Raw genomic sequence first — 12,480 nt, forward strand, 5'->3', positions numbered from 1 at the left:
TGTAGAAAATAAACTAACGTTAAATCACAGTAAGACTCAGTGTTTGCAGTTTCTAACACACAATTCAACAAAACGTGACGATTTAATTTGACAGAATGGGTATATGATTAGCAAAACTAAACAGTTCAAATTTCTAGGTTTTCAGACAGATAGTAAACTGTCATGGAAAGCCCACATTCAGGATCTTGTTCAAAGACTTAATGCTGCCATTTTTACTATTCGAATGGTATCTGAAGTGAGTGATCATTCAACATCAAAATTAGTCTACTTTGCTTATTTTCATTCCCTTACATCATATGGTATTATAAAGAATATTTTTGGTTCAGAAACGGGCGGTTCGGGCAATAACTGATGTAAGCTCATGGACCTCTTGTTGTTCCCTGTTCATGAGTCTGGGTATTTTGACATTGGCCTCTCAAAATACATTTCTTGTTAACAATATTAGCTTATTCCCAAGAATAAGCAGCTTTCACTCAGTTAATACTCAGCAGAAACCAAACATGCATTTGGATCGGACTTCTTTAACTCTTTCGCAGAAAGGTATGCAGTATACTGCTGCATCCATTTTTAATAAGCTACCACTTGAATTCAAAAAACTTAGCAGTATTCCATGCACTTTCAAATCGAACCTAAGAGTTTCCTCCTGGGTCACTCACGTTGTGTTGCTGATTGCGTGTATTTAAACTTATGGATTACTGCTTGTTGGGTCCATAAACATTTTATTTTTATCTGTTATTACTTTTATGTTGTGATTTCATGTACTGACATGTTCCATGAACTTGCAGATTTGCTCCTCAGTTTCGTCGTACGCAACTTGGTGTGTTAATAAATAAATAAATAAATATGATCATAAATTATGAAATTATTGTTGACAAATGTGCTGTTTATTTAGCTTGAACCCTGACTGCCCTCCAATGCGTGCAGAGAAACTGTATTCTTGTTTGGAGGAGGGCAAGCCAATTCTTCACGACACAGCTTTGCGTCTTTTGGTGGAAAGGCACTGTGGGCTAATGAGACAACAAACTGATAACCTGCTGCTTGGCGCAGAGACTCCTCCTGAGTTTCAAGAAGTGGAATTACATGACTTGATGCAGGCAGGTCCACCTTCCTATTTGCAGTTTTTTATTACAAAAGTAATTTATTTTACTTTTTTTACTAGATGTTGTGTATATATTAATAGATTTTGGAGGTGATGTTTATTGAACTCAATAAGTTCTTAATCCTTTGTTTGAGCTGGCCGGTGTGGCTGAGCGGTTCTAGGTGCTTCAGTCCGAACACTACGGTTGCAGGTTCGAATCCTGCCTCGGTCATTGATGTGTGTGATGTTCTTAGGTTAGTTAGGTTTTAGTAGTATTAAGTTCTAGGGGACTGATGACCTCAGATGTTAAGTCCCATAGTGCTCAGAGCCATTTGAACCTCTGTGTGATTTGTTTTTTATTAACAGATGCTACTATGCGTAATGATTAACTGCATGACATTATTTCATGGGCATAAAGGGGAATGCCTACACTACTTCTGCTTCATAAATGTATTTGCTGACTGTGAATTTCGTGGCATCAGCTGTATTAGGTATAGATATACTACCCATTGGTGACAAATGAAAATTTGTGCTGGGCTGGGACTCGAACCTGGATTTCCTGCTTATCATGAACAGTCATCGTAACTGCTTTGGCTCTCTGTGCACACTTCCAGGACTGATCCAAACCTCCATATGTCACACTGTTTACATCTTTCTGTCATAGTCAGCTATATTCATCATCTAATGCTTGCAGCATTACTTGGATTTCCGCAACAGGAAGAATAAGACCATGAGGAAACGACATCAAGCTTGTTATCATTACGTGCATCCCTAGGCTTGTAATACTTGATTCCATGTCTGAAAGAACATACAAGGTTGACTATCCTCAGCTATAGAAAATATATTCACTGGATGTGAATTCTTTGGCAGTAACTGTATCAGGTATAGATACATTACCCATCAGTGCTGTGAAAATTTGTGCCAGCCCATGACTCGAACTTGGATTTCCTACTTACTGCAAGTGGTCACCTTAACCACTTTGACTACTCCTGCACACCTTCATATGTCACTAATGGGTAGTATATATATACCTAATACAGTTGATGCCAAGGAATTCACAGTCAGCAAATATATTTTTGAAGTAATTTGTGAAGCTGTAGATTGACAATCTTCTTTGTTCTTTCGGATATGAAAGTAAGTACTTTTGCTTTTATTGAGTGATGGCTGTAAAAATTATCAGTCTAAATATTAGGTGTAATCAAACAGTGGAAACTTCAGTTTGGAATATCATCTTTATGATGGGGTAGCAGTCTGACTTTTCCCTGTATTGGAATATCAACAATGTAAGGAAAAGATAGACTGCTGCCCACCATAGAGATGACATATTTAGCTGCAGACAGTCACAACAAAAAGGCATCACACATTAGCTTTTGGCCAAAGCCTTTGTCAGGAAAGGAAACGCGCACGCGCGCGCGCACACACACACACACACACACACACACACACACACACACACACACACACACACACAAAAGCAAGCAAGCACATGACCACCATCTCCAGCAATTCAGTCCGAACTGCCAGAGATGGCAGTCATGTATGTGTGAGATGTGTTTGCTTGTGTGAATTGAATGTGTGTGTGTGTGTGTGTGTGTGTGTGTGTGTGTGTGTGTGTGTGTGTGTGTGATTTTTTCTGATGAAGGCCTGGACCAAAAGCTAATGAGTAAGTGTCTTTTTGTTGTGGCTGTCTGCAACTGAACGTGTTACCTCTATGGCGAGCAGCAATCTACCTTTTCCTTATGTTGTTGTAAATATTAGGTGTATTTTTGTCCTGTGCCATATGGGACAACATTTCACAAATTTGGGTTTCACTTTGTCAACTGTACATCAGTTGTTGTTTAGTCTTAAATGTAGATACCTTTCAGGATTAGAACAACTGGTGGCAAGGTCATGCTTAAGTTTTTGACAGTACAATCCTCTGTGCGTGCACAATTATATTTAAAAGGAGAATCTGAGGAGAACTTCCATGTAAGCCTTTTTAAATTCAGGGTGCTTTGGCTCTTTTTTTACATAGGTAGTGAGTCATTTAATGATAGTGAGTAATAGTTTTTGCTGACAAGAGAAATTCTTGATGATGTGTCACACACACACACACTTATATTGAAAAGGTTGCTGTAGGAATGACATTAAGTAATGCTAATCTACTGAAATGAAGCGAGAGGTTAGGTACCAAAGCTGCTTTGATGACATACAAATGCTTTGTGCAAGGCTGTTGCATAAGAACACACAGATCTTAGATTAGTTATTCATAAAATCACCCAGTAGTAGATTTATGAACCATTTTCACACTCAATTGAAATACCACATTACAGGAGGCTATCAGAGATGAAGTTAAGCAGGTTACCATCCCAATTTATAGCAGTACACTTATGAAAAAATGACAGTGGCATTCCAGGATAGAGTATACAAGCTACATTTGTACTTGTCCTGTACTGCCACCAAAATTAAGGTTGAAATTACTGTTATGCAGGCATCCAGCAGCTGCTTCTTCCATTCATTCATTGAGTCTGCAACTCCTCCTCACAGGTTATCTTTTCATTTTTTATGTAGTTCTGTGCTTTATTATTTAACCCATTGCTAGCTATTTTGTTCTTATTTGTTCCTTTTGGAATTTAGCGCAGAGTAAGTTTCTTTATAGTGTAAATGGTTTTTGTCTCATGCGTTTTTTGTTCTGTTTTATTCCAGTTTTCATTCTCATTGAATTTTTTCTCTTCATTACTGTTCGACAAATAATTTTTATGATATGCACCTGTTCTTGCTCATTATTTATAACGTGAGCCACACAGTGTAATATTTAAACCAAACAAGTCTTGACAATAAGAGGAGCAAATATATGTTGTCTTATTTATTTTACAGCTGAAAGAAAATTTCGGCATTGTGACTTAAGTCTTAAATTAATTTTTTTGCTTTAGGTAACTGGGACTGTTGTTACACAGTTAAAGATTTCACTTTCTCGTCAGCAATATGAACAATTATTGCAAACTGTATCAACTCTGGTAACACCTCCATCACTGGAACCATCCCCTACAGCAACTAGCCGCAGGTTAGCTGATATTGCAGAAGAGGAGACATCTGGTATTTCCACTCTCAGGTTAGAAGAAGCATTGCATACTCATGCGGTGGACTCATCAGGGCAACTTTCTGGGCACAAGCATCCCCTTACTTTGAAAGGTTGGTTTGATAGTTAATTTTGTGTGTCTTTAAAAATGTTTTAAAGTAGACTATCATCTTAGTGCCTTTACAAACTTTGTGGGTGTATCTTTAATTAGTTATGTGTTGCAGCTGATGTTCATTGTATACATGCTTGGTCATTACAGTTTTGATATTCCTTTCATATTTATATAGACGAATTCATCTTGGGTATACATTAATTTACATCCACAGATCTCACCAAGAGCAGTCAGTGTTGTATGAAGCTATATCAAAGATGTAAATATAATAAGGAAATATAGTTGTTTGCATGGCCATCTTCTGAAACAGTGTTAAAATAAGTTGTTATTAGTTTTCCTTCTTGAGCGTACTGCAGTTTTATCAAAGAGACTTGTATTGACATATTTTGAATTTATTTATGAAGCATCTTCTGTGATTATTCTGCAGATCAGATACATATATTTGTATGTGTTCTTTACATACTCTCCAAACCACTGCTTCTTCCCTCCTTGTTAGCAGTGGTTGTCATCGAAGGACTTCCTTTCGCATTGCACTTGACAGTTTTTGCCATTCTGCAGTATTTGGGTTATTCACACTTCACCTTCGTAAAATGAACTGAAGTTGTGTGTGTTTCCCACTGTGCACAGTGTTATAGACTTTGTCTTTTTTTCCCCCTGCAGGTTGTGAGCATTACCAATATGTGAAACTACTATTTTATTTTATTTTTTATTTATTTGTGTGTGTGTGTGTGTGTGTGTGTGTGTGTGTGTGTGTGTGTGTGTGTGTGTGTGTGTGATATTCCCAAAAACAACAGGTAAAACTGATCGGTCAAATCAGGAGAACATTTGATGCCAGGTGCAGAGAAAATATATAAGAATACATGACAAATCATCCAATTTCTGCAGAACACGTACACCAGCATAACAGATACAGCCAAGGAAATCTTAAGGATAAACAACAACAAAAATCACCTCCTCACCCCATAAGAAAACTACCACATTCAAAAACCCATAACCTGGCAAACCATACAGTCTTTACACGCGCACGCGCGCGTGCGCACACACACACACACACACGAAATAATTTTAAAAAGTAGAAATAAAAAGTAGTAGTCTCCCAGGTTCGCAACACTCACAACCTGCACGAAAACAAATGAACAGACAAAAACACTGCCGTACTGTGCAAAGTGACAAACACCCGTAACTTCAGTTCAGTTCATGAAGGTGAAGTTTAAGAAATACTGTAGAATGTCAAGAACTGCCAAGTGCATATGTGAAAGGAAGTCTTTCGTCAACCACTGCTAACATGGGCAGAAGAAGCAGTGGTTTGTAGAATATGTAAAGAAAGAGCATGTGTAAAGAGACATTATGAGTAATTTGCCCTCCAACTTCATAATCAAAACACAGTTTTCAATCTAAAATTACTAAAAATGTACAAACATATGTACCTGATTTGCAGAATAAACAGAAGTGAATAGAAGCGAAATGTCTTTTGTGTAATTCTTTTTAAATAAATTGCAGTAAGTTCTGGACAGAAAACCAATAGTAACTGATACTAAGGAAAGTTCTGGCAAAGTGTAAATGATTTAGAAGTGAAGGAGACCTGTCACTGAAATGAATCCTCAACTGCCCCCCAAAAAAAAACTATGGCATCTTTCGGAAGTCTTTGGGAAGGGATAGCCAGCAGCTTGGAGTGAGGTAACAGGTGTGCAGGCTAGGAAAGCGGGAGGAAGGGGTAGCAGACACATTGGCTAGACATGTGACCCACTGGCACCATAGCCAGTGACATGTGGCGCATGACGATGACAAAACGGAGACATGGATTGGGGGAATAACAGGAGGCAGGAAGGGAAAAATTTTGAATAGAGGGTGTGTGGACAGTGGTGGAGATTGAATCCAGGAGGATTATGGGAGCAGTGCAAGGATAACACCAATCTGTGTAGCTCAGAACCACTGGTGCTGGAGCGACGGATCCAGATTGCATTGTGAGGCAGCAACTAAACTCAAGCATGTTGTGCCTTTGCATACTCAACTACCTTCTTGGCCACAGTTTTGCAGTGGCCATTCATTCTAGTGGGCTGTCCCATACCCTCTGCCCAACAGTTTTGTCCTTGCTCTGACCTCTCAATCCTATCCAAAATCCACACCTCCATGTCATCTTTATTGTGCGTCACACATTTCTGACTTGGGTACCCACGTGTCTTGTGTGCCTGGGCCATGTACCTGTCACCTATTCACCCCCCCCCCCCCCCCCCCAACTCTCCCCCCTGCCCCCCTCTCGCCATCCACCAACCAGACTGCACATATATTTGCAATATGTTATGTGTCCTTCAATATTTCAAGTCTGTAGCAGCAAAGTGCGAACTACAACTTAGTTAGCAGGCTGGAGGAGGGTTAGAAATTAGAAGTGTTAGATTTTCCACAGAAAATCATATTTGTTCTACAGTTGGCTGTATATACTTTTATAAGCAGCCTTTGAGTTGGGTATGATATGTCACCGTTGGCCACCTTCTCGTGATGTATGCTGTATTTTTTAAGTCATTGTTAAACAGTTGCGTGAAAGTTGTGGTAGTGAAGAACAAAGTCATTACTGATAATTTGTAATGGAAAGTTGGTGAAAATGTGTGAGAGATAAGACGTTTTACGATTTTGACATCATTTGATGAGTTTCTTCAAGTATTAGAAATTGTGTTTTATGCAGTTGTTAAAGAACATTCTTAATTATTGAAAGTTAGGCACAGGTGGCAGGTTTCCGAGTGGATGTCATTTAAAGCTGTTTGTATGATACAGTAAGCGCCTTAATATTGGTGGGAATTATATAGGAAAGTGTATTAAAGTACAGGCTTTTATGTAAAAATATAATTGCTTAGAAAAGTCTACTTGTGTATTTTTATTTCAAAATGGTACTTACTTAAAAAAACACCCCTCTTACTTTACAGCTGGGCCTAGTAGTCTGGTAGTAAAGTGTGTGCCTGGAAATTGAAAGGCTTCTGTGATCTTGCAAAGTAATATATTCAAGGAATCTCGGTCAAAAACTAAGATTAACCTCTCATTGCTGCAGTTCACATGCATGTAAAATGTTTTGAGTGATCAACAGTTTTTTTCCCGAAATAGTCTTTGCTTCTTTTGGCTTTGTTTAAGCTTTTAGCAAGTGAATGTTTCTGTTGAGAAGTCACAGAATTTTTCTGCTGGTGAACCGAGTCTGTCTTTGATTTGAGGTGTTTTCCAATATTATTTTTCTGTTCCCACCCAATTTGATAATTACAAAATCTTCAGAATATTAATTTTGACCTGTCTTTAACATTTATAACTGCGCGATGCACAATTGACAATGCTACAGATAGAAAGGACAAAGCTTTTAGCTTAGACGTAGAACTGAAAATAATACAAGTTTCCACGTCTGTTACATTTCAACTATTTTGGAGAACACTTCAACAGTGTGACTGACAAACATTGTACAGCTTCATACCTGTGTAAGAGGTGCCCTTACATCTTGTTCCATGGGCAGATACAGTACAAATACTTCCTTAATTTCATCAGTGTGTTTCTCCCTCTCATCATCTCTGTATATAAGACACAGTACAGGACCATTCCTTCCATGAGTTCACCAGACTTATGTCTAGCCCTTCCTTTCCGTGGGAGCCGCCTGCCCTTTACTCACCAATATACCTACCCAAAGTTGGCCACATCCCATCTTAAATTTTAACAGTAACAACTACCCTGTGATTCCAAATGTGTGTTTCTTAACTCCCTATCTTATAACATTGATCTTCTTTCCTCTGCCTAGTTATTAGTTTCTTATATGAACATATACAATATAAGGCCTGCTGTTCCAGTATTCTTCCGGTGTTTGTTACTTTATTTGTTATTGATAAATTTCTTGTTCTTCTGTAGAGATAACTACATGCTCAGATATAGCTGCCAGAAAATTTTCTCTCTGGTCTGATACTTTACCTTTATTTATACATTAGTTGTGACATCTATCTTCATTTAGGGAATGATTTCTGTTCTCATTCTTTCTGCTGTTTTTATAACTTAGGTGACGTATGTATTATATGTTACTGACATTGTGCCAAGATGGAGGCAGTCTACAGTGTAATAGACTCAGAATTAAAACTCCAAAATGCCAACACTGCGAGTAAAGCATTTATTTCGATAACCGGTTTCACTAAGGGTATGTTGCCATCTTTGGATCTGTGAGGGATAGAACCAAGTTACAGGGTAATGAGTTCACAAATCTGGTGCAAAACCAAAACAATGATGGATACTTCTCAAAGTAAGTGTTCTGGAGTAGGGAGCACCAGAAGATAAGGAGGCATGGTGGTGGAATGAGGAGGTTCAGGAAGTGATAAAGGTGAAGAAAGATGCAAAAAACAATGGGACTTAACAGGAAGACAAAAGGATAGGGAACCCTACAAGACCGCAAAAAAGATGGCATAAAGAGCAGTGGCAAAAGCAAAGGCTGAGGTGATGGAAGAGGCGTATGAAAAGCTGGGAAGAAGACAGGATGGCAGGCAACTCCAACAGATTGCTAAAGCAAAGAGATAAGGTGACCAAGAACATAACATCAATGAGGCAGATAAAGGATGAATCAGGTGTAGTAGTACACGACCTTGAGGAAATCCTGAATAGATGGTGGGAGTACTTTGATGGTGATGTACATGAAGGAATGATCCAAAGTATAAGTAGGGAATAAGTCGAACATGCCATGAAGAAAATGAAAAATGTGAAGGGCCTAGGGGCAGACCAAATCTCAATAGAAGCATGGAAAAGACTGGGAGAAGGAATGCCACATGCATGGAGAAGCAGTAAACTGATTCTCGTATATAATGGGAAAGGGATATAAAAAAATTGTGGCAGTTATAGAGGGATAAAACTAATGTCCCTCACAGTGAAGATCTGGGAAAGGATAATTGAGAAGAGGTTGCATCTAGAAACCGAGGTATGTGAAGAACAGTTTGGATTTATGCTGGGAAGAGGAACAACTGACGCAATATTTGCACTAAGGCAACTGATAGAGAGTCACAGAGAAGTACTAGCCGAAATGCATATGGCCCTTATCGATCTTGAGAAGGCATATGACAGAGTATCGGAGCAATAGATATGGAGATGTCTGAGAAGTAAATGCCTGCCAGAAAAGTATTTGAAGGTGGTAGAAGACATGTATGAAGGTGCAATGATACCTGCAGTGCAGGTGCAACAAAGGCATTTCCAGTGAGAGTAGGACTACATCAGGGATCTGCTCTCAGCCCATATCTATATCTCTTTAACCGTGTCGTGGATGTAGTAGTCAAAGATGTGAGAAAAGAGGCATCTTGGAGCATGATGTTTGTCAATGGTGTTGTAATCTGTGAACCCATCCAGGAGGCACTTCAAGACAAGCTTGAACAGTGGAGAAAAGCGCTAAAGGAAAGGGAAATGAGAATTATCAGGGTGAAAACAGAGTATATGTGTAGATGGAAGTGGCGGAAATGAGAATGTTAATGTGGATGAGTGGAGTGACACGAAAGGATAAACTAAGGAATGAGTACATCAGGGGAACAGTGAAAGTGTGGCCCGTAGGGTAGAAGATCCAAGAAAATAGGGTAACGTGGTATGGACATGTGCAGAGAAGAGGGGAATACTACGTGGGGAGAAGAGTTGAAGACATAGAAATCAAAGGATTAAGGGGAAGAGGAAGACTGAAACTGAGATGGAAAGATAAGGTAGCAGGGGACCTACAGGAGAAAGGATCGCTCAGAGAAGCAGCTTTGGATAGGCATTTATGGAAGAGAAGAATCCAGCAAAGCAATGCTAACCCCACATGACATGGGAAAAGGCTGAAAAGATGATTATGATGACACTTGGAAAAGTAATATACCTTATGCTCTACAAATTCACATAATCTCCTCCCTCAGTATTATGTATCATTGCACATCATGAATATGCATGTGAAGGTCATGAAAATCACTGGATATCAACGTGTCAGATTTAAAGTAAACAATATGTACAGATACAAAGCCAACAGCCTTGCCGCAGAGGTAACACCTGTTCCTGAGAAGTAGTGGCACCGGTCTCTTAAACTGACATACGGCCGGGAGAGCAGTGTGCTGACTACATGCCCCTCCATATCCTGTGAGCTGAGTTGACATTACGGCTGGTCAGTACTGTTGGGCCTTCCAAGGCCTGTTCGGACGAAGTTTAGGTTTCAGTACATATATAATGCACCGAATACAAATGGTCATACTTGCACAACAGCTGACTAGACATAGATGCACAGTAAACACAACTACTGTTTCATACACCCACCAGGTGGCACTGTAATATCACGGTTTGAACCATTTTGTGTACAGCAAAGGCATGAATATACAGTACCAAGTAATTGCTAATATGCTTATTGGAAAAAAAGAGATTTAAAAAACCATTATCTATACAGGAAGTATAATCCAAATCTTAAACCATAGCGATTGTAAAGCAACAAATTTTTATAAAACGCTTTAAGGAAATATGCATGTGAAGGTCATGAAAATCACTGGATATCAACGTGTCAGATTTAAAGTAAACAATATGTACAGATACAAAGCCAACAGCCTTGCCGCAGAGGTAACACCTGTTCCTGAGAAGTAGTGGCACCGGTCTCTTAAACTGACATACGCCCGGGAGAGCAGTGTGCTGACTACATGCCCCTCCATATCCTGTGAGCTGAGTTGACATTACGGCTGGTCAGTACTGTTGGGCCTTCCAAGGCCTGTTCGGACGAAGTTTAGGTTTCAGTACATATATAATGCACCGAATACAAATGGTCATACTTGCACAACAGCTGACTAGACATAGATGCACAGTAAACACAACTACTGTTTCATACACCCACCAGGTGGCACTGTAATATCACGGTTTGAACCATTTTGTGTACAGCAAAGGCATGAATATACAGTACCAAGTAATTGCTAATATGCTTATTGGAAAAAAAGAGATTTAAAAAACCATTATCTATACAGGAAGTATAATCCAAATCTTAAACCATAGCGATTGTAAAGCAACAAATTTTTATAAAACGCTTTAAGGAAATTGTAAAAGAGCCCATTCTGTTAATATGTAAAATTGGTTCTCATAATCAATTCATGACATAATCGAGTAAATAATTGAGCCAAATGTTCTTCATACGCTATAGCAAAAATTGATAAAACAGACTCAAAATTGTCAAATTTGTGTTTGGAATAAAATATAATAAGTATTCATATTTGATACCAAGAAATGGCAACATATACACTTATTATGGTATCTTACATACTAATACAACTAGGCAAACCCTACCTAAGGCTTGTTGAAGGGGTTGCCTTCACCCTTACATGCTAGAGCAGCCACAAGGCTGATTTGGTGTTGAAGTTTCTGACAGGCACAAGTGATCAATAAAGGTGCGCGGGAGACATCGAGGGTGTTGACAAAATGTGGGGTCTTGAGGGAAGCTTTGTAATTTTATTCGCGCACATGTTAATGTTGCATCTCCTTGGATGGCGCCGCAGGAGGGCTCGAAATGGGGTCTGAAAAAGTATAAGCACTCATTACTGCTTCAGCTCACATTCAATTTCATTGAATGGTCCCTAGTTGTTCAACTCTGTATACCAGAGCAAAAATCATGGTCACACTACACTCCAAAAGGGTCATTTCATGTGCAATGTGGTTGTGGCCCCACAATGTCCTTAGAGTAAGGTCGAAATGCTCAGGGGGATAGGAACAATGTCAAACATTGTCAACATCGTCCTGTTGCTCATTGCACTGCAAACTGTCGTGTTAGACTGCAAAAAGTACAGGGATCAATGTCCCAAGGGAAGGCATGGTCCCAATGAAGCCTTTTATGCCAGAGCCTGAGTCAGTTCTGAGTGATGGTCTGCCTGAAATGTTTTCCTCGGCCACCCATAAGAAAACTGTGCTATTTCAATGTCGGGTGTCATGGTTCTGACCTTCACCACAAAGATGTCATAAGAAGGGGTGAAAAGAGGGTAGGCTGTGACGACCTTCCCATCATGTGAAGCATCCGTGGTGGCTTTGGGCAGAATTTTGGTGCCAGTGTGACATCATCAACTCACCTTACCCTTTTTTTTTTATGTGCATTGACACCTTGCTGTTTGGATTGCTGAATCCCATGGGGGCATCTCAGGGTGACACACTTTTGCATTATAGCAGAGGAAGAGAGGAAGTTAGTAGGTATGTTTTAGCCAAATTTCAAACTTACGTGTTACAATGGAAGATAATTATGGGGTTTTGATCCTATAA

The 12,480-nt window shown here is 39.3% G+C and overlaps 1 protein-coding gene across 2 annotated transcripts in view; it reads left to right on the plus strand.

The window, feature by feature from the left end:
- LOC126354004 (intermembrane lipid transfer protein VPS13D) overlaps positions 1 to 12,480 on the plus strand; it is a 488,122-nt gene that overhangs the window by 152,021 nt on the left and 323,621 nt on the right. For both annotated transcript variants that reach the window (XM_050003313.1, XM_050003314.1), the window contains exons 22-23: positions 893 to 1,094; positions 3,991 to 4,249. In XM_050003313.1, coding sequence (XP_049859270.1) covers positions 893 to 1,094; positions 3,991 to 4,249 — 461 coding nt within the window. The remainder of the gene's footprint in view (positions 1 to 892; positions 1,095 to 3,990; positions 4,250 to 12,480) is intronic.

Source organism: Schistocerca gregaria, chromosome 3 (genome assembly GCF_023897955.1).
Source record: "Schistocerca gregaria isolate iqSchGreg1 chromosome 3, iqSchGreg1.2, whole genome shotgun sequence".
Taxonomy (NCBI): domain Eukaryota; kingdom Metazoa; phylum Arthropoda; class Insecta; order Orthoptera; family Acrididae; genus Schistocerca; species Schistocerca gregaria.